The 21,893-nt window shown below is 41.0% G+C and overlaps 2 protein-coding genes across 5 annotated transcripts in view; one reads left to right on the top strand and one right to left on the bottom strand.

Annotated features, from left to right (window-relative positions):
* LOC132984068 (IgGFc-binding protein) overlaps positions 1-10,000 on the bottom strand; it is an 18,370-nt gene extending 8,370 nt beyond the window's left edge. Inside the window, exons 1-5 of the mRNA XM_061050704.1 lie at positions 9,846-10,000; positions 2,493-2,785; positions 1,730-2,306; positions 945-1,528; positions 228-795 (exon numbers count right to left, since the gene is read on the bottom strand). Coding sequence (XP_060906687.1) covers positions 228-795; positions 945-1,528; positions 1,730-2,306; positions 2,493-2,785; positions 9,846-9,888 — 2,065 coding nt within the window. The 5' untranslated portion in view covers positions 9,889-10,000. The remainder of the gene's footprint in view (positions 1-227; positions 796-944; positions 1,529-1,729; positions 2,307-2,492; positions 2,786-9,845) is intronic.
* Positions 9,056-21,893, top strand: si:dkey-262k9.2 (uncharacterized). Of its 4 annotated transcripts, XM_061050712.1 has the most exons (9): positions 9,105-9,199; positions 10,531-10,576; positions 14,577-14,637; positions 15,030-15,065; positions 15,867-15,899; positions 17,327-17,407; positions 17,522-17,590; positions 17,809-17,851; positions 19,105-21,893. In XM_061050712.1, the coding sequence occupies exons 3-9, from the start codon at positions 14,586-14,588 to the stop codon at positions 19,163-19,165; spliced, it is 375 nt and encodes a 124-aa protein (XP_060906695.1). In that variant the 5' UTR covers positions 9,105-9,199; positions 10,531-10,576; positions 14,577-14,585; the 3' UTR covers positions 19,166-21,893. The 4 variants fall into 4 exon arrangements, with proteins under 4 accessions (XP_060906696.1, XP_060906693.1, XP_060906694.1 ...); XM_061050713.1 differs by lacking the exon at positions 10,531-10,576 and having other exon boundaries at positions 9,056-9,199; positions 17,336-17,407; XM_061050710.1 differs by lacking the exon at positions 10,531-10,576 and having other exon boundaries at positions 9,056-9,199.

The raw sequence follows: 21,893 nt of genomic DNA, 5'->3' as shown, positions 1-21,893 counted from the left end.
TCAAGCACCTACAGGCATTCATCTGATATATATGCAAATAAACTCTAGCCTCTTTTCCGAATGTAACATGATCGATATCAACAATCTAAACATGAAATAGCATCTGCAAACTCCATATTTCATTTGGTGTGCAATGATGCTGAACTCCAAACAGCACAGTTACAATTGTAGAGGATATTAATTTAATTCACTAGCACAACAGTGGCTGGGAGCACATTAACACTCACCGCAGAACCCAGGACTCCTCCAGGCATAAACTGTAGCTCTGTGCGAGAGGCAGACAGAAGTATACACTGCCAAGGAGTGACACAGTGCAGGCTGGAGACCTCCGTGAAGACACAGGTCACTGACGCAGCGCTTGTGAAAGATGGAGGGGTTCACTTTGCCATGACAATGTCTAAATGGTCCATTAACTTCCAGAATCTTCCCGCAAGCCTCTGGGTCAGAGAAGTGGGCCAGACGCTCAGTTGAACATTTTGGACAACTTCCTCCGAGGCAGTCGTCCACACACCAGGGATTCTGCCCACTCCTCCAAGCTTTTCCAAAATGCTCATGACTGAGATGCTCTTCTGCACCAGTTGCTGTGAGATCATCAACAGGATCAGAGTTGAAGTTACCACACAGGCCACACACAGCATTAGCATATCTACTGGACAGTCGAATGTTAACTACGCCCTCTGTGCTGAGGCTGAATTCGAAGCCCACGTCTGTGTAGATGTAAGTGTGCATCCCCAGAGAGAACGCCAGTGCAGTAGGGCCCAGGTGATAGGGCATGTTCTTTATGACACCATCAACCTGTAGGGGGTGCCAACATTACATTTGAAACACAGCATACAGTAACACATTTTGCATAGTAAACTTTTTGAAGTGTGGTTTAATTATTACAGCATTTATGACCTATAACAGGGTAAAAATGCACTCTTGAAACATTCATAAGCACTTACCTCTAAGCTCTCCATGTTTTTGCTGTTTAGCTCTACAAGTACACCGCTCACATTGACCAGAACATGAAGTGCTGACTCCAGGTGTCCATCTGTCTGCACATGAACCTGAACGGCATGTAGGCCCTGCTTGTTTCCACACATGCCAAGTACCTGGTACTGACAGGTGCCATGCAAATCATAGTCATGCTGGTCAAAGGTCACTATGTGATGACCACTGTAAATGCATGTCTGCTGCGGGTGAGATATGCAGCTTCTGACTCCATTTTCAAGAGTGCAGGATTCATCAGGGCCACAAGAATCCACATGGCATTGTGTCTGGTGGGTGTGGGGGTCACAGACACATTTTTCAGTGCATCTCTCATCAGCCCAAAAGGTCTGGTTTCTGTGGTAATGGTAGCCGTTGTGATTGCAGCCACACTGGGACAACGGGACACAGATGTCACCATCCAGAACGAATCCTGGGTCACACTGGCAGGTCTCCACACAGGCCAGGGTGCAGAGGTTTGAATTTAGACGGGCTTCACAGGTGGCGGGGCAGGCGGTGCCACAGGACTCAAAATGACTATTCAAAGGGCATGATATCGCTGATAGGAGAGAAAAATCAGTAACCATGTTAAGGAAACTTCAAAGATTCTTAACGCAGCAGATATAATCTAGAGGGATTTGGTGTAGTTAGTAACTTTTCATTAAGATTAAGGGAAGTTCTGTTAAAGCATTGTTGTTCTACACATCATGTAAAAATCAAACAAGAAAGCAAGTTATCAGTAAAAGAAAACAAAGCTTACAGCAGTTGGTGCCTTTCCTCCACTCCCCGACCTCGATCCGGGCATTTTGGCAGGCTGCAGCGTATGCCTCCAAGATGTGGCACAGGGTCTTCTGAGGGTCATCACTAGAGCACAGGTCAAATATGCTCACGGCAGTGGAGATCTTGGTGTAGTTAACAATGTCTCTGCACAGGTAGAATGGATTTTGTGGGGACCAAATGTATTCATGCAAAGAGATCCACTGCCTTGCTACATTTTTCTCCTGCAGCTGTTCAGCAGAGCACCGTGGACAAGCATCTCCACAGTCTGCTGTACACCAGGCTTCCTGATCAGGAACTCTCCAGTGCCAGCCAAAGGTGGTAGCATCCACAGCCTTACCCTGAGGGCTCCTGAGATCATCCTCTTCAATGCCATTATTATTCCCACATAAACCATTGACTGCGGTTGTATTAGGGAGGAGGATAGTGGCAAAATGAGAGCAGTCATACTTAACTTGAATGCCCAGACTTGTATCCACAACAACAAAGAAACCACTCTGGGCAACGTTTATGGATCCAAACTGTAGATTCAAGGGTAATAGTTTTTTCTCTCCATTGATCTGTAGAGAGGATGAACACATTATTCTGTGCTTAATTCTTGTTGTTTCACTGTATCTACTGTAGATGGCAAAGCAAAAAAAAAAAAAAAAAAGTATTATCAACTGGCTTCTTTTTTTTCTTTATAAACAATGTTATAGCATAAGTCTGACAGCAAGGTAAGGATAATAAGGATGTGGCACACTTACCCAAACATGGCCTCTTTCCCCTCTGTAGATTGTAACAGTGTGTTTAGCAACTTTGACATGAATAGCTTTAATAGAGGAGGCGTCATTCGGGGTTCTGTCTTTTTGTATCCCGACCCAAAATGTATCATTCATAACTTGCATCAGAGTGTAGGTACAGTTTCCTTGAAATTCAAACATCTTTCCATCAAAAGTGTAATAGTGAGCACCTCCCAGTACCAAACACTGAGTTTGCACAGGTTGTCTCTGGCCTCCACAAGTATCTTCATTTGTACATATTTTATCATCACTTTTAGCTGGAAAAAGAAAAGCACAAGATTAATGGCAATGGAGCTCAAAGCCACAAAAAACATGCAGACACAACACCCTTTATGAAAAGACAGCTGCAAATAAAGTTAGGAACAAAATGAAATAAATCAATATACTGCATAATGAAGTCTGATATGCGTATTTAAGAGGTACATTTCTGTAGTAGTGAATTTGAATTGCATCAAATCTTAAAACAGGTTCAATTATTTGTGACATGTCACATTATATCACAGGCTTATTACTTATGACTGACAAGCAGCTAAAGCCTACTAAACCCCCTAGGCAGAGAGGAGATTTTAAAGTACATAATCAACTATCCAAAACAGGATAAGGATTTAACTGCATTTAAGGTAAAATGACAGGACACTAAAAAAATAAAACCTATGTTTTGCAACCCCATAAATACAAAGTGACACAGACAGTTTGACATGAATTTTCATTTGACATCAACAGATAACCTGTGAAAAAGTGTCACCTAAAGCAGCAGAACCAGCTTAGCCTACCTTTCCCTGCACAGCCCCAAGTATTGTTAAGGGTGCAGCTCTCTCCCTCAGGGCATGAGGCAGGCTCACAGAACATGGTGGCTGTGGCAGAGCAGTGACAGTGCTCAGAGCATCCCTCAGCCCACGATCTCTCGCCAATCTACAGACAAGAGTGAGTCAGTGTTTGTTTGGGAACAGTTGGGCAATGCACACAAACAACCCACAGACACAAAAGGCACAGGATTTTCTTATTAGTCATGCCACAAGTACAGGTGAGGCATATTCAATTTGCCAACACATTAATGACTCATGTTTTGACCAGTGAATGGATTAACTTGGGCATGTCACTCATTTAGCTCGACTGTTGCAACTTGTTTATAACTGAATGTGCAATGGGATCACATGCAGATTTGTCATTAAAAAACACACCCTAACAAACAAAAGTTCACAAAAAGGCAAACAAAGCTGTTTTTTTCTGGTGTGATCACTTACTGAAAGGATAGTTTCACTAGATTGAAAAACAAAAACACATTTGTTGCCATTTTAAAGGAAAAGGTATGAGCAAAACATCTGTTGCAACTCGCCTTATAATATTGCCCATGGAAGAAGCAGCCACATTCCTCAGCTTTAATGCAGCCATTTCCACTCTGCATGTACCCAGAGTCACATTGACATCCTTCATAACAGGCCCAGGGGCAGGGGATATCGGATAAAATAACACAGGACTCAGGGCACGCACTGACACATATATTGTAGTAAGAGTTTTCAGGGCATAAGAGCGCTGCGGGGAGAGACAAAAAAAAAAAAAGATTCATATACTGTACAAGGCCAAAAAAACATTACATCAATCTGGAAACTTCCCCATATAGAGCTTGCCAGAGTTCCAAAAGTTCAACAGTAGCTTCTGTGCAGACTTGCATGTCTATTGTGATGTGCCAGTGCATGAAATCCAAATAAAAACGACACATGTAAATGTTTGAGTGTCAAGATGATTTATACTCACAGCACCTCTCACCCCTCCATGGTTTAACCTCAGCTCCAGCCTCCTGGCATGCAAATGTGTACTCACTCAAACTACGGCAAAAGGTTCCTTCATTCCCATTTGACATACATAAGTCGCTCACACAGTTCTTAAAGAATGGCTTTGGGTCCACAGTGGAGTGACATCCACTAAATGATCCTGCAGAAGCCAGCAGCATGCCGCAGAAGTTATCAGAGGCAAATTCGGTTGCCATGCTAGAGTTGCACACAGAACACAGCTCACACTCTTGAGAGCAGTTTGTTCCAGATGGTGAGAGCATCCAGGATGATGCAAATATGGAAACATCACTGGCTGGGCTTCCATTAGGGCTGTGTTTGTCATGTGTATCAACAGCAGAGATGTTTCCACACAAGCCACACATTTTTCTATTGGAGGCAGGAATCACTACATGTATCAGGTTAGGCCCTCCGTAAGTGATGACAACCCCAGTGTCTACAACAACATGAGTCAGAAGGCCAAACTGCAGTACCGCTATGTGATCAAGCTGGACAGGAAGACCTTTCAAAACACCTCCAACCTGGAAAATAAAAATTACAATGACCCGCAGTGACAAATTGTGTTTTTGTTGTTGTGTGAGTAACTGCTTACCTTAACTTTTCCCAAGTGCTCCATCTCCAAGGAAATGGTCACATTATAGAGCATTAGGTACAGATTTCCACGCTGTAAAATAACATGAAGATCAGACTTTTCCTCATCACAAGCCTGAGACAGAACATAAGCGCAGCGCCCAGGGTTAAAGTAAAAGTCATGGCCATCATAACTCCTGAAGTGTCTGCCACCCATGACCGTACACTGAGGAGGCTGCGATGTATAACATGCCCTTTGGCCATCCCTGACTGTACATTCCGTTCCCTTTGGACATCTGTTGGTGCACTGCACGATGTCGTGGCCGACACAGACACAGTGACTCTGACAGGACTCATCAGGGTAGAAGTCTTCATGGACTTCATAGTAAACACCATCATGAACGCAGCCAGGCCTGTCCATGTGACAGTCCAGGACTCCATTCAGAACTTTGCACATTGTGGCGTCCCGGCACTGAGACTGTGCACACGTCACGGTTTTGGAGTTCGTCTGGCAGACACATTTCTCCTGGCACTGTTCATCTACCCAGAATTTCTCTTTGGGGAGATAGTATGAGCCTTGGTGAAGACAACCACACTTGCCATGTGGTACACACTTTCCACCACTCAGTAGAAACCCTCTGTTGCATTGGCATGATTCCACACAGTGCAGGGTACAGTTACGATGTGTTTCTGGGTCAGCACAGGTAGCAGGACATGCAGAACCACAGACCTCGTAGTGACTGTTCAGGGGACATGCCATGACTATAAAAAAAAAAAAAAAAAACAGTTGTGTCATTCATATCTGCACATATTAAACTAAATGTTTCGCATTTCATTATTTATAGATTTGATTTATTTTGGTCAACAAGATGACCGTTTTTATTTATACACATGTTTAAAAACACTACCACAGATACTCTCATGTAAGTTTAGATACTATGCAATACTACTTTCCAATATTTTAATGTAGTTAATTGCTATAACCATGCATCAATAAATATTTTTGACCTTTTCTTTAAATCCAGCTTAATTTATATCAGAACAGAATTGGTACATTATCATATCATTAAGTGTTTTTTATGACATTTTTCCTCACTCTAACTTGTGAGGTGCTGAAAAAAGTAATTTTTTTCCCCAATGGGAGCTCAATAATACATTCATTTAAAAATAAAAAAAGTCTTGATAAAACTCACAGCACTCTGCGATGATCCTCCAGTTATGGACCCTTGCACCGAGTCTCTGGCACATGGTGGCATAGGCTGTCAAGATCTTGCACACTGAAGTGGCAGCATTAGTGATACACAGGTTGTTCTCACAACTACGAACAAATGGCTCAGGATCAATATAAGAGTGACAATTGGCAAAAGGTCCGTCCATCCACTGCAGCAGTGTGCACCCTGTCATGAACGAGTTGCCTTTAGTGCCAGGAAAAGATTTGGTTCGGCTTTGAGTGCACACTGGACATGAGGCACCTTCACCACCACAATCCTCAATGCACGAGCCAGTGTCACCGTTCACCACCCATGGGAGGGTTAAATCCACAGTTTGGTCCCCATCAGTGTGATTAGCATTTCCACACAAACCACACAGTTTCCCATACAGCTCTGTGCCAACTTCAACCTGGACATGGTGCCTCCAGTCATAATATAAAGTCAGGCCAAAGGTGGTTTCTAACACAACACTGGAACCACTTGGATGAAAATAAAGGGATCCATCTCCCAGGAGAAGGGGCAGGTTCCTCTTCTGTCCGTTAATCTGAGAGTTTAAAAACAAGAACAGCCAATGAAATTCTCCGTCTGCAAAGAGCAATTTGATAGCGACATAACGTGCAAATTTAATCTAAATATTCTCAAAAGAACTGACCCTGACATGATTTTTGTCTCCTTTAACCATGGAGATATTGAAGCCCTGGATTCTTATCTGCACTGAGTGGATGGTGGAATCAGTGGCACTGTTCAAATATGCTCGAGCTATATTAATCTGAAGTGGAATAGAAGCATTTAAGCCTGGACAGGTGGTCTGAACTAAAGTGTAGTTACAGTTTCCCTGTAGGACAAAATCTCTTCCATTAAAGGTGCGATAATAAGAGTCCTCCCATGCTGAGCATATTTTAGTTAGCAAAGAACAGACTGGTTTTCCATCTTCCATTAAGCACTCCTGTTTGGAACCACAGTGCACCTCTGCACAAGGAGCTGCAGCTGAGAGAGAGAGAGAATTAGTACACATTTACATGCAAATGTTTCACAATTTACAGACAATGCTGAAAGATGAATGCACACCCAAACATTCTCTCATGCAGGTTTAGTATGCATACAGATGGAATAAATATGCCTCTCTTCAGGGCTCATTGTACACCTTTGGGCACTGTACAAATATGGTCAAACTACAAGATGATGATAGACTGCAATTCGTTTATAATGATGCTACACAAATATTACTTAAAAGACTTCTATGATGTAGTGAAGGAAAAATCTGTGGTCGAAGGAGTCAATTTGTGAGACATTTAAAGAAAATCTATAAATGACACTCATGGCTTGATGCCTGAGAAGACAGTACCAGGTCTTGAGTTATGGGTACAGTATCTCTAAGACTTTATATGCATTTGTGTTTTTGCAAGTTATTCTAAATGTCAACTTGTCTTTTATCTGGACATTGATTCTCATAAAGTTTGAATTCCACAAATACAAAGACCAAATTATAAATCTCAACATGTAATGTAATCATAAAGCCTGAAAACATACCAGTCTCACACGCAGCTGGGTAAAGTTGTCTGTCCATGATACTTAGATAATGTCCCACATCTGTGTCCGTGTGAAGAGAACTGGACTCTGTATTTTCAGGAAGCTGAGCAAAGTTTGGCCTGTGGGAGACTTTAAAACCAGACTTTAAATCTCCTGTGCGGGAACTGTTATCTTGCTGTTCACTGATATCACCAGAATCAAACATATGCTCAGTCCAGCAGATATCATCAACAGATGGCAGGACTGTTAGAGTTGAAGGACGCTGCTCGATGTAATGTCTGAAGTAAACAAGCTGAAGAGGGCTGTCACTCGTAATCTGGATTTTATCTGATGTATCAACTGGAATGACCGTCATCTCACCACCAACAAGATACATGTTGGTTTGCCTGGTGTTGGTGGTGACGTCAAGTGGTGAGTTGAAAGCTGCCATTGCCAACAGGAGACTGTAGTTCATTCCTGTGTTTACCAAAGGTGGCACAATGTAATCAAAACTCCAGTGAGACACAGGTTTCAGTTCAGCAAAGCCATACAGGCAATGCCCCAATGTGTCTTTAAAGCAGGTAAAACCAACCACAACACCTACAGCTTTCTGGGAGTTTAACTCTGAGCCAGAGAGGCTGGAGTTACTCTGGATGTAAACACTCTGCAGTGCACCTAAATGCAACTTTAGGACACTTCCTCTGGGGTGCACATTGCTTTTAAAGAGCACTTCCCCCGAGAGGAAGATATCAACTGATGTCGCATGGTCTGAGCTTGTGATCACCATTTGGCTAACAGCGTTCTCAGTGGGGAAGTGAGGAGTGATGGGGTAGTAGTGTGTCCCCCAGGAACACACATCATGAAGAAGACTGTGGTCACATCCAGAGGGGGTACAGAATGAGGCAATGACTGTTACAGGCCATACAGACGTCACACTGAGGAGGTGGGAGGAGTGATCGCTGATCATTCCCACAGACGGCAGGAGGTGAATAGTCTTTGATTGTCTTGCAGAGAGCAAAATATGTTGCATGAAGCTGCTTTCCAGAACCTGTACAGTGACTGAGGTCCGAAATCCAGTGGCTGTGATGGTCACTTGATGGGTGAGATTTAATGTTGGGCCATAATGAGGAGGAAACATCATCAGGAACTTCGTACCCGGCGTGGCCCAAGCCAGGCCTACAGAGGAGAATGTAAAGTTGAGTTAAATATTTTATGAGGCTCCCACATGATAACTGCAGAAAAACACATTGGGAGTGAACAATAGCTTGATTTACAAAATACATATCAACTTCTCTGCCAACATGAAAAACAACACACCTGCACTGTTGTGATTACATCTATCTACTGCGAGTACTGGGATAATGCCCCAGTGTGCTCAAGAAGTCCTCTTGTGTAACAGATATGATTGGTGGTGTCATATTTCAACAAGCTCAGCAGCCAATGAAGAACAGAGTTCCTGGTTCCAGTCTGAGTTCACCTGTGTTAACTGTGCACCCTTACACAGTTTCCAAGATAACAAGGATCTCTGGCGTGGGAGCAACGACTTAGCAGCAGTGTACAGAAACAACTCTCAACAACAGCTCTTTGAAATGTAAGTGCAGCTTTCAGACAATTTTCTAAGTGAGTAATGAGCATTTTTTTTCTCATGTAGATCAACTCTGTGGTTGCACCATATGCAGCCTATTTATTTTTGACAGCATAGCAAAAGTTAATATGAAAGAGACCATCTATTTTATTTGATAAACCAAACATGTAGGCCTAACATGGCTGGTGTGTCTGGAGAGGCAAGTCATTTTTTTTTGTTAACTCATGGATAAAGCATTGATGGTTTAAGTAGCATGAACTGCTTATTTTTAAAATACAACAATACCTTCTAAACACACCCTAATGTGGAAAAAAAAACAAAACAGAAAACGTGATTTCTTAACCCCATAATTCTCTTGCACAGATAAGTATCTCATGTTGTTCTAGGGTCTGACACACAGCCACCACACCCCATTCATCACTCAAAAGTAGACAAATAGAACTTCTTAAAGTAGAAAGCAGAACTGTTGAGACTTGAGTGCTGCAGGTGGAGAAGTAATAACCTCATGCTAATCCAAATGTGTTCCAGATTTGAGACTGGCTGTGGTGCTGACACACCAGTAAGGTTTGTGCAAATAATGACCTTTGAATCTAATTTGAACTCGTAAAAAAAAAAAAAAAAAAAAAAGATGTCAAAAGACAATGCCACTTACCAAGAATCAAGAGGCACACCTGGAGCAGCAGTACATACTGCATGACTATACGTTGCAAAAACAAAAGCCTATTTTGAGTCTATTCACCCAACAATTAAAACTTTTTGTATTTGCATGCCTGGGAAAACAGAAACCGTCAAATAGTAACAAATGAACAGCAACGACTGGTAAAGGTGGTCTTTTATTACACCTGTGTCTGATTAAGCGCTAACGACCATGTCAAGCAGCCGGCTACCTTTTGACGTCATCACTTCTCGACTCATTATCTGAAACTGCCTGATGATAGGTATCAGTAATTAATAGGCTATATAACTTCTAGCGGGGCATTTAACTTGTAAAATGTATTATTGAAATACTACACATTAATTGGCAACTTCTGGTCCTTTTCAAATTGAATATTCTCCAATAATTAGGCTCCTATTTTTCTTACGGTAAAGCATTGCCTAGGCTACTGCTTTACATTATTGTTTTTCATTTTCATAGTTGTTCTAAGATGCGCTTGAACCTACTTTTCAGGAAACTGCTGTCACTTCACTTCTTAGCAGACGCACACGGGTATTTTCCGTTGTGTGAGGAAAATACCTGACTGTGAATCCCCTAAGTAGTATTGGTAAGAATAAAATTGCCCTAAATTCAGCCCACACAGCAACAAACTTATTTTCCTGTTAACTTGTCGGCACTGCAGAAGGCTCAACTCGTCGGCTGACATTCACGAAGAAAGACTCTGAAGGGTAGGAAATGGTTCAATTTTCACTCACAGAGTAGCCTAAATGTTGTGACAGTAGTAATGGTCAGTTCAGTGCTACCAATACTTTGCTTTTGTATATTTAGAGACTCAAACTATACCATATGGGCATCAGCATGAAGTGCTTTTTCCTCCATATTTCATTTTCTCAGCCTCTCTGGCTTCCTCACCAAGTTCGAGTTGTTTTTTTTTATTTTTTATCCCTCTTCTAGTGTAACTCATGGAGGAAGTTTTCACCCTTAAACAACCGCAGTGGGGTTTTTTTATACAGTGAGTCAATGTGACAATCACTTGATTTCATCCATTCAAATGTGCAGACTCCTTCCTTCAGGAAGCAGGTTACAGAACGTGTGGGTGTTTAAAAAAAAATATATCATGACTTGGCTTACTGCGGCAGACCTTATCTCACTTCCTGTGTGTGTGTGTGTGTATAAGATTACCATGCTACTCAGTGTGCCTTTTCGACCTACATATTAGGCTGCAAATGAATAACAAAGTGCTGTTTTTAATTCAAACTGCTTGCCCAGGCTATGTCAGAGGTGAAGCGGGGGCACCTTATCTCATCTTAGCTTTTTATTTCATTTTACTTTCTTACTTTCTGCACTTCAGTGTCTCTAGGAGTAATGAGGTTGCATGTCGTACAGATTAAACTGCAAACCCCCTCTGTGTGACTGGGATAGGTCTTGTGATAATGTTGTTAACAAAACAGAGAAGAACAGCTTTGTCTCCATCTGATAAAAAAAAAAAAGGAAACCGCAAGGTGTACGTGCCTGAGTCCTGTTTGTCCTGAGTCTGTTTGTTGCTGTTTAAGTCACCCTTAAACAGCATATTTGGTCATTCTTGTGTGTGTTCACAGACTTTATAACTTTATAACACACACATAGAGAGAGAGAGAGAGAGAGAGAGAGAGAGAGAGGCCGGCAAATACAGGATATGAGTCTCTGAGGCGTCTGTCATATGCAGCCACACTCTCATATCCTCCTTTTATTTATTTTTTACAGTCAGCCTTATTGGCCTGATGATCAACAAGTCATCCACACTACATTTTCATTGGAAATAACTGATCCTCCTCTCAGAATCACTGTATCTTGATGCTGGATCATCACCCTGTTTTGCTTGTCACCAACTAAGGTAGTGTGGGTTTTGTTTTAATTTTCATTTTAACTGTAGTTTCCTTGTTATGTTTATATGCTCGAGTGGCAGAGCAGTGTTATGTTAATGTTAAAGGGAGAGAAACAAATTAAAGACTGCTCCTGGAGAGATAACAGAGTTAAGTAAACATTTCAATAAGAATGTTTTCTCTCCTCACTGAAGCTACCACTTTTGTAAAATTGAATGGCAATGACTAAGAAATGATCTGGGGGAATTTTTGCTCTCTTGCTCAGTATTTTCCCTTGTTGTCGGGCTCATTCTTTATGCAGCAGGTTGGTTTTAACTGTGACACATCTTCACAATAATCAAAGTTTTTACTTGCTGTCATCTCTTCTCTTTCTCTCATTTTTCTTACTCATAAATGTTTTACTCTGAACTCTTCGGGCCAGAGTAATTCTAATATCTTTGCACGTTAGTTGTTGTTATCGCTGGTGTCAAAGTTGTGAACATTGGTTGAGCAGGGGATTGTTATCAGTGCGGGCAGATAAGAAAGAGATATTCTGCATCTCTGCATGTAGTTCTGTTCATGCACATGAAAGGAATATCTCGTGTGTGTGTGTGTGTGTGTGTGTGTGTGTGTGTGTGTGTGTGTGTGTGTGTGTGTGTGTGTGTGTGTGTGTGTGTGTGTGTGTGTGTGTGTGTGTGTGTGTGTGTAGTGTGTGTAGTGTGTTTTTGGTCTAGATTGCATTGGGTGAGTTGCAAGCAGTGGAAATTGTTCATCAATCAAAATTAAGCCTGGTGAACAAGATTTAAGTGTATCTTGGGCTGGCCTGGACAGACAGGTATGAGGTTCAGAGTTAATCCTGTTAGTGGAAAACTACATTTGGGATGATGGAACAAAAACAAGACACGTTCACCCTGCAGCTACAGCACATTGTATGCCTTTATTGCAGCACCACACTCCAGTGTTATGTGATGATTTGTAGATTTTCTACTTATACCCTCCTCTGTGATCTTTGCATCTCATGCCAGAAGGCAGCTAGCACGTCTGCTTTATAAGCAAGCCACTGGTTATTTTTATATGTTGCAAATTGGGTCTGATATTAAAGAGTAAATTCAATTGGCATTCAAATGTACAAGAATATATTACCCAATTTGAAAAATAATACAGGCGTCAGGACTGGTTTTGATATAGAGGCAGCAGACTGGGTTGATAAATATTTCCAAATTGGATCGGCTTATTATTTCACCCAAAGCGACTTTGAAAAGCAAATTGGATACAGAAGGGGATTTTATTTGCAGCTTCTAAGGTTGTTTGTGTTTGGAGATTTACTGCAACTATTCAAGAGGCCAACAGCCCACACTACACTCCCTCTCCAATCAGCCTCAGTTGTGTGATTAACATCTTTTTCCAATATAATCAACAGAAATGGTTCTTAATGCTGTGCTACTAATTTAGCATGAAGATAATCTTGTTGTGGACTGGATTGCACACATTTCAGTGTGGCCCAACAGGGTGGACATTTGTCTTGCAGGAAAGAGTTTTGGGATATTATAGCAGCATTTATGGATGAGATCTTTTGGAGTCATTCTTGATACCAAAGGTCGTTTCTTAAAATGTCAAAAACTTTTTTTTAAAAGAAGAGCTGATGCTTATGATCTTCTGTCTCCTCTCTTTATGCCTATACCTCCCGTTCACCTCTGTTTACCATACTGTAATGGAGCCTACTTGACATTTAGAGAATATTATCCACTTCCTAAAAGTACTTATGAGCAGTAAACCTTCATTTTTTACCTCTGTTTGAGGGTGTACTGTGGGTGTTAAGCACCTTGCTGCTGTTCCTTAGTTTATAATCTGCATCTTAACAATGCAGGTCACCTAGGTTCTTTCTACGTAGTCATTTGTTACAGAGGAAACATGAACACAATAGGCATGGCGAACAATGAAGACGCACTTACGGTATAACTTTTGGCACATGGGGCAATACAGCAACTGGTTCCTGATCCCATGCCTGCCTCAGTAGCTAAATCTGACCAAAGAGGTTTCATCCGGGACCTGGACCGGAGAAGAGGTCATTCCCATGCTTTCCCACTTAAAAATACCACCATTCATACTTTATTGTGTTGGATACAGCTGGCGCTTTGTTTGGCAGGCAAGGGACATCTGTGTTTCACATTAGTTTGGTGGTGATGTGAAGTGCAGAGGTTGGGTTTGTTTGGGCCTTTTGCCACGAGGAAGTAGAATGAGATTACTCCTTTACAACAAGGGCTCACAAAGAATATCAATAAGTTCTTGTGATAAGATCAAAATGAAATATATGTCAGTGTTTAAACGCACCTTTTCTTAAACAGTTCAAGAATAGTTATTTTCTTTAATAGAACAAGAAAAATATGGTTAGGCAGGAAACAATGGACAAAACCAATTGATATGATTAATTTGATCCCTTTTTGTTTTGCCAGTGGAAATCATCAGACACTTTTTGATGCTTCACACCTGGCATAGCAGCAGGGCTTTTGCAAAGGGTAGGGAAACTGTCGAATAGACACTTGCTGCAAGCTGACTGTGACAGACTTCTCAGAACACTAGTTTCTGCTGAGCACTATGGGAAATAAGGTTGTCTTCCACTGACCCTCTTACCAACACCCACCTCAGATTACAATCTACCTTTGCATGCACAGTTTTAAACTTTGTTGGCTTGGAATTCTTAGTTTTCCACTGACTAGCAATATGTGATCCTGAAACTCAAAAAGCGCCAGACAAGCCCCAATAATAGACAGCACCCCTACTTATCATCACACCCTATCTCTGAACCAAAACACCAAGATTTTTCACACATCAATGGCAGAATATTAATAGCAGATATTTTTAACTTGGTTTCCTTCTCCCCCCGCAGCATTTGAAGATGATGCGATTGCTGTTCCTGTGTCTGCTGCTGCTGCTGCCAGCTGCTACTGGTACGTTCACATCATCTGTGACGCTTTCAGGTGATAAACATCTAATCAGGGTCTATGCGTCCCGGAGCCAGCATCTCTTCCCTCACCTACCTACATATCTGCAGATTAATATATGCACCCCCCTTTGAATTATACAGCTACCTAAAAGAGAAGGGGCTTCAGTGAAACAGGAAGTCTCTGCTCATATAAGAATAACATGAAAGGAAAACAGTGAAATTAGCAGCAGTTTTTTTGTTTCCATTCTTTCTTGGTAGAGGATACCAGAAAAAGCAGCAGTAGACTCTACTTGAGCAATACTGAAACCGTTTTTGCACTGCAACTGTGTTGAATATTGACCTTTAAAATCTATGTTGAGTGGTGTGATTGTATTTCAATTCTGTTTTTCCTTGCAGCTGTTTCAGAAGTGACAGAGGGATCAGGCGATTTTGGTATGTAATACAGATACAAGCCTTTTTTAAGCCCTTTAACCATGTTAAGATTCCATTAGTAATTTGTTTTTAAAGGAGTTATCACTCTGATTTATTTCTACAGAGCTTGCTTGTTTAGACTTGTTTCTTGTACTGTTATCAGTTCTAATATTTCCTCCTCGTTTTAACTTTGGGTGAGCTCAGCCTCAGTGGGTTTCTTAAGGCAGTGTATGAAGAAATCATCAGCTGTCAACAGTCATATTTGTGACATGAACAAATGTTTCTCTCCAAACTAAATTCAAAGTCAAATTGAATAACTTCAAAACAAGATGTAGATTAATAATGCAGCCTGCTGGACAAGAAACCAAAATGTTTTTTTGTGTTTTATCTGCTCAATTCGGCTCGTGTTACACAACAACGCTGTTTGGTTTGATATAACCACCCACTCAAAATCTCCTATTTCTCACTTTGTAGGTTTCACATCCTTAGATTTGGTTCAATACGTACTCACAGGTTAGGACACATGTTGAAACCGGTTTTGGTTTCTTGCTTGTTTAATGCCTACAACTTTTGTTTTGTTTTGTGTGTGCAATATTTATTCCTTTTTATAGCTTTATTTTTTAACCCAGACCTTGTGGTCCTAAACCGACTTCACAAACCCCTCAATCAATAGTGCTGCTGAAAGATTAAAGGTGTTTGCTGTAACAAGACTATTGTACACAAGATGAACTCTCTCCCTGTTATCATTTGAAGATGCTCACTCTGAGAAGCATGCATTTCTATATGGTCTTTACAATCATCTTCTTTCTGCTTCTCTCTCAGATGTGGATGATGAGGATCTCGTTGGGAGAAATGGTGAGTTTATTGCCTCTGTTCCCAAGAGTAGATTGGAGGGCAGAAAGGTTTTCTACTTTCTTCAGCCTCACACCCACAAACACTGTAAAGGCAGCCGTGTAGAGGAGAGTATGTGAAGGTTATGGCCTCTTAATTGTTGTCAGTAAGTCAGCATTGTATACAGGGTGCTCTGGTCCTCTGAGATATGTGAAGGCATGTGGCCCCAGTTGGCTCTCCCTCTTTCAACCATTAAGCCCTGAATGGAATCAATTAGCTCCCTGGAGGGGTCCTTTAGAACCTGCTGAAAGGCCAGCGAACATGTCGACATCTCTGCCATCCTGCCGGTCAGCTAATCGACATTGGCATTCTCATTCTCTCTCCTCCCCTCCCCAGTCACTCCTCATCTCCACTTTGATGGACATTTGATAGAATTACAGATCTGTTTAAAACAAAGCTGCAGCTATAGTCAGCGTTTCTCTGCAAATACATACAATTCTTCTGAAGCCTTAACCATCTCCATTTCTTTAGAAACATGCGCCTATTACCTCATTTCATTTTGGAATCATTTTTAATTTAAAGTAAATTCTGAATAATTCAAGCAACACACACGTGGAAACAATAGCCTGCATGACCTCAAGACGTAGGACCACATTTGGACACACATGGTCCCATTCAGGCTTTTGCTTTCCTCTTATTTAAGAGGATGTGTACAACACTCATGTATACAGAGTAAATATGAAGCCACAGCCAGAGGCTAGTTAGCGTTATTTAGCATTGTTTGTTTAATCTATAGTATTTGCAAAGTGTAAAAAGTATTGACATCTGGTTTACATCTGGTGACTTTTGTTTGCGAGGAAAAGTTAGTCATTTGCTCTTTGTTAAAAAAAAAAAAAAAAAGATAAGATACCTCGGCTTTAACATTTTCACAGCAGCCTTGATGCGGTTCTAACTCAGGCCCTTTGCTATGTGTCATCCCCTCTCCTTGCACCTGCCTTTCCTGTGTCTTTTTAGCTTTAACTTTCTCAGGAAGGCATAAATGCCTTGAAAAATCTTAAAATAATAAAAATAATAATAAACTGAGATGTTTGTTGGCAGCTTTTGTAACCTTGGGGCAGAGACAGGCTAGCTGTCACCTTCTGTCTCCACACTTTATGTTAAACTAAGCTACGCTGCTGGCTGTAGCTTCTTATTTACCTTTCAGACATGAGATTACTATCCATTTTTTCCTAACTTATTTTTGGCCATAAAAAGCAATGACTTCAGAAGTTTTATATACTTTTTGTGCTATTTTTTACTTCACTGTAAAGAAGAACTACATAAAAAGTTTGAAATGTACAGTTCCCCTGAAACAAGCATGACTTGTTATAATTGTCTTATAAGAGGAAAAAAAGAAGCCTTTATGAAGTTGGCTGTTTTATTAACTCTTGTATTGTTCTCTGTTTGGTCAGTGATTTCAGATATTTTGAGGGACCATCCCTCTGTCTCAAATGCAGATAAAACTACAGGTGTAGATGAGACATCAGAAGACAGTAAGTACAATTCATGGTAAACAGTGGATGTTTCAATGTCTTACTCCATTTAAAAAATGTATTCATAATTTATCCCTTGTTGTTGAATATACTTTCATTTTGTGTTTCCTTCAGATAAGTTCACCCTGATCATCGTCATCACAGCTGTGACCGTGTTGACTCTTTCAGTCGCAGCAATAGTCAGTAAGTATTCTGCGTTTAGTTGAGACCAAATGTCATCATATGTGAAATGATGCCCGAGTTTCATTCTTACAGTTGACAAATGCACGGCTGTAATGCCTTTCAGTGTTGGCCTGAATCACTGTTTTCCCTGTGTGCCTCTTAAAGCTGTTAATACCTCAGTAAATGGAAATGTTTCTCTTGTGTAGCTCTGTGACCTTTTCCCTTTTCTTTTCTTGCAGCTATAATGTTAGTAAGACGCAAAATGCAATATCGGGAGCAAGGGTAAGTTAATATTTCCTTAGATTTTATGTTTATATTTAAAGATGACCTTTAAAAATCTAGAAATAGCTTTTTGGGCAGTCTTATTTTCACATTAAACAAAACTTACACTTTTATCATCGTCATATGTCCTCTGTACACACTGCATCTATGTCTGACAGATGGCCTGATTTAAGATAAGTCAGCATGCAGGTGACAGAACCAGTCTAATGGGTAACAGCTTTTTCTGCTGCTTTCCCAATTTGTTCTACGTCATCAAACTCCTCAAAAGCAAAACCAGAGAAAAACAACCGGGTGACAGAACGCAACCAGTATCCACCCATTTGAGCCTGTCTGGACTTGTAGAGCAATTAGTATCTCAGCCTGAGGCCCTCCAGCAGCACCTCTGAATACACCCAAACTCTAACCACTCTATCTCCACATCAAACAATAGCCTTAAGACAGTTAGACAGAGCCACTATGTTTGTATGACGGAACGCGACAGGACCCAGCCTGTACCAAAGCTTACCTCATAAACTGAGGCGTGAATACACAACTCTACTCAGAAATAACACTATCCTGTAAACATGATCCTGGCGTCATGACAACTGTCTGCCAGCAGCAATCAGACGGCAGAACAGCCTTAACCAGTTTTACAACCACACTTGGCTTATTAACCTCACGTTGCTGTAGGAAGGCTTTCTACACAGTAATCACTTTCATTTGTTCTGGGGTGCGGTATTACACGACCCGCAGGCTGGGTCAGAGGGGTTACCGAGTTCAAATTAGTCCCCCGAGATCTCTGAGCAGCAGCAGCAGCAGCAGAACTGCCTTTGTGGAGCAGACACCCAAGACAGTCTGCGAGGGTTAAATTCCTCTGCAGGATTACCAGCTGCCTCCTGGGGCTGTAGTCAACTCTGGCAGTGTTTGGTGCTGACTGATCGCTCTGCTGAAAAGAGGCTTAATCACACAGCAACCTCTAGCTTGTTGGATCAACAGTGCCTTGCCATGTTTATAAGTCCCACCTGGGGATGAGCTGTGTTTTGAGGTGATGCAGTCGCCGTGCACCTGTCAGAGCCCCGCAGCATGAGGCAGACATGCTTTTTCCTGGATTCAGACATGTAGGGATGTTTCTATTCTCTTTCTGCGAAACAAACTGAGAAACAACCTAAAAATATCTGGAAGATGACATACTTCTGCTTTTGCCCTGTCTCACCCCCGTACCCCCGTAACCCTCCCCTCTTCTCCTTTTTCCTGTCCTCCCTCTCTCTCTTCAGTATCTACTCCGTGCCTACAGAGCAGGACCAGAAAAGAGCTGTTCCGTTCCTGGTGGAGTAGCAGTCCTATGACTCATGAACAAGAAAAGAGCACAGCACAGGGCTGTGTCACCTCCTACACTTTGACTCAGGACAGTTTGACTTCTATGCACAAATGCCTGCTTACCATTCCAGTTCACTCTTTACTCCTACACAAACTCCTATGAGTACATTTGCAATATGTGTTTCACTCTTACATACTTTACTTCTCTGTCCCTGCCGTTTCTGCTCCACATACAGTTTAGCCCGGGACATTTGGAAAGCATTCAAACCTTCTAATTGGATTCTATTTGAGGAATCCAAATCAAAGCCAGTGAATATGGCTTAAAGCTTCTTTTGTTAAAAGGGATAATTTAGCACAGCCACAGCTCCCCCCTTCTTTTACTACCTGAAACAAGAAATTATTCCCACCAGCTATGCAGTGAATTTGCGTTTGATTTGGTGCGAGTGGAACAGACCTGTGTGTGAAACAGTCGATGAGTGAGACAAATCATACTAATCCACACACTAAGCCAGCCCAGTACTCACTTCATTCTCCTATTCACTCGTCTGACATCTTCTGTTCCTGGCCCATTAGGACTGACAGGAGGCAGTGTTATAAGAAGATAAAAAGCCTGTTCCCCCTCTGCTGAACCTCAGGAAAATAAGAATCGAGTTGAAATAACCAGTTTGAACATATTCTAGGCGAAGCAGCAAATTAATCGACCGCCATGAGTGATGATGTTTTCTCCCCCCCCCCCCTCTCTTTTTCGTTTTGAAAGGCTTTCACTTAAGTCTTGCAGATTGTAAATAGCTTTCTGAATGCTGTAGAGAGTTAGATTAATGCCTCAGACACTCTTTGAAAGAAGCTGGATAAAATCTCCCGAATGGAAATAAGTGTTGTGGATGATTGAGAAAATACATGCCTTTTGTTTAATTTCTAAAAGCATGGTGGCTTCTCTGTTTTTATGTAAATGGAAATCAATCATGTTGTATAGAAGAGAGCTCTCTTTCTAAAAACCAAAGGCACCGGTTGCTTTATTTGTTGCAGAGTGAGGAAGTTTGTGTGGTAATGGGGAAAGGGGAAGAGGACATGCCCCTGTTTGACATGACAGTATTTCATTTGTGGCTCTTTGAGCAGCACTTATAATGGAGTTAGTAGCAAAGGGAATGGTAACATGGGGTTAAACACTGGATTTGTCATAGCACAATCTCACTTTGCTCTTCCACTAAATCTTGCAGCTAATATTGTCACTGGGGGCAGGCTTTGGCTTCCTTCCAGATAGACTTGAGAGCAAAAAGCAGTTGTGAAGTCATGTCTTCATCAGGGTGCACAGTGGTTATATGTCAGTGCTTAAGTCTATAAAAAGATGTATTCCAGTTTATTTAGCACAATTCAGTAGCACATGTCATTGTTTGTGTTTTTTACTGTTCTATTTGAGCACTGTGTGTACAGTTTGTAATCCTTCAGTGTGCGTCAGCATTTCAAAGTGAGGACAATTAAACAAAATTTGCAGTACAAAACATTTCAGGGTTTTTTTTAAGTCTTTCCTGTCTACTATTTTTTGTATTTATCTATATATACTGTTTCTCAAAGGTAAACAAACCACAGTGCATGGTCATTTAAACGCAGCTGAGTATTTTGTTTTAACTCTTTGTCCATGTAGAAAGTTAACAAAGTTGTGCAATCATCCACAGAAAAATCCAAAATGTTTTTAGTTTAGTGTAGCTCCAAGCATAGAGTTAGGGTCAAAATGAGGAACCTAGTGTTAAGGTCATACTTACTGTACAGCCTCAAGTTAAAGAAAAGTATTTCCTCCTGTAACCCCTTTCTGCTTTGTCACTACTAATGTAAATGCAGCAAATTAAACCTTTACCCCCCCCCCCCCCCCTCTCTCTCAAAGTAGGTATTTGCAATGGTTATTTTATTTGTCACTTTAAAATTAGCTGACTCTTTTTTCTGTCCAGGCTAAAGTATGGTGGCCCCAAAAGCTCAACACACTTCAACTTAAGAAAGCACACGGAAAGAGAAAACATCATATTAATCAAACCGCTATTCCAAAAATACTTTTCTGTTGTTGCATCAAAGTTTTTATTTTTGTTAAAGCTGCACAAACTGGTCAAAATATCCTCCATGTTTGTATTTTGTCTGTTTTAGATATATTATTAAGTTACAGTGTGTTGGGCTTTTAGAGACACGGCCCTTAAAACAATACATGACCTTTTCCAATTATCCTCATTTCTTTTGTTATATATAATGTGTTGTTTAAAATGTGTACTGAGCTATCATGTGCCTTGTCACTTGTTATGGTAAAACTAATGCATTTGGCGAGATGTTCTTTTTATATAACTGTTGAATTATAGGGGTGAGGTCTTCTCTCCTCTGCTCAGTTCAAATATGTAGCGGGCTGAAGTCATGTTATTTGCAAAAATTGTATTTTCTATAAGATTTTAGTATTTTTGCATCTAATTGCAGCAAATACAAAACAAAAAAGCTTGGACCTTATGTTAAGTTCTTGTGTTTATGTGCAGTTGTGTATCCAGACTAATTCATACTTTTTTTAATGATGTAATTATTAACAAAGTGTCTAAAACATGAGTGTACTTCTCACAGGAAAAACAATGGCAGAAGGTCATTGTATGTCATGCATTCCATTCTGTCTGCACATTTGCTGTCTCCTGAATTTAAATGTTATAATACTGCTGTTAAGTATGTAGGTGTGCTGAACTCTGAATTGTTATTTGTGTCATTAAATTTGTTGTAAAATTTG

This window comes from Labrus mixtus, chromosome 11, assembly GCF_963584025.1.
Source record: "Labrus mixtus chromosome 11, fLabMix1.1, whole genome shotgun sequence".
In the NCBI taxonomy this organism is placed as follows: domain Eukaryota; kingdom Metazoa; phylum Chordata; class Actinopteri; order Labriformes; family Labridae; genus Labrus; species Labrus mixtus.
This window is presented reverse-complemented; position numbering and strand designations above follow the sequence as displayed.

Bases quoted from the DNA above. Each gene is read 5' to 3' on its own strand.
- si:dkey-262k9.2 (XM_061050710.1), top strand. From the start codon at position 14,586: ATGATGCGATTGCTGTTCCTGTGTCTGCTGCTGCTGCTGCCAGCTGCT. The intron at 14,638-15,029 runs GTACGTTCACAT...TTTTCCTTGCAG, and splicing joins GCTGCTGCCAGCTGCTACTG to CTGTTTCAGAAGTGACAGAG. The intron at 17,591-17,808 runs GTAAGTATTCTG...CTTTTCTTGCAG, and splicing joins TTCAGTCGCAGCAATAGTCA to CTATAATGTTAGTAAGACGC.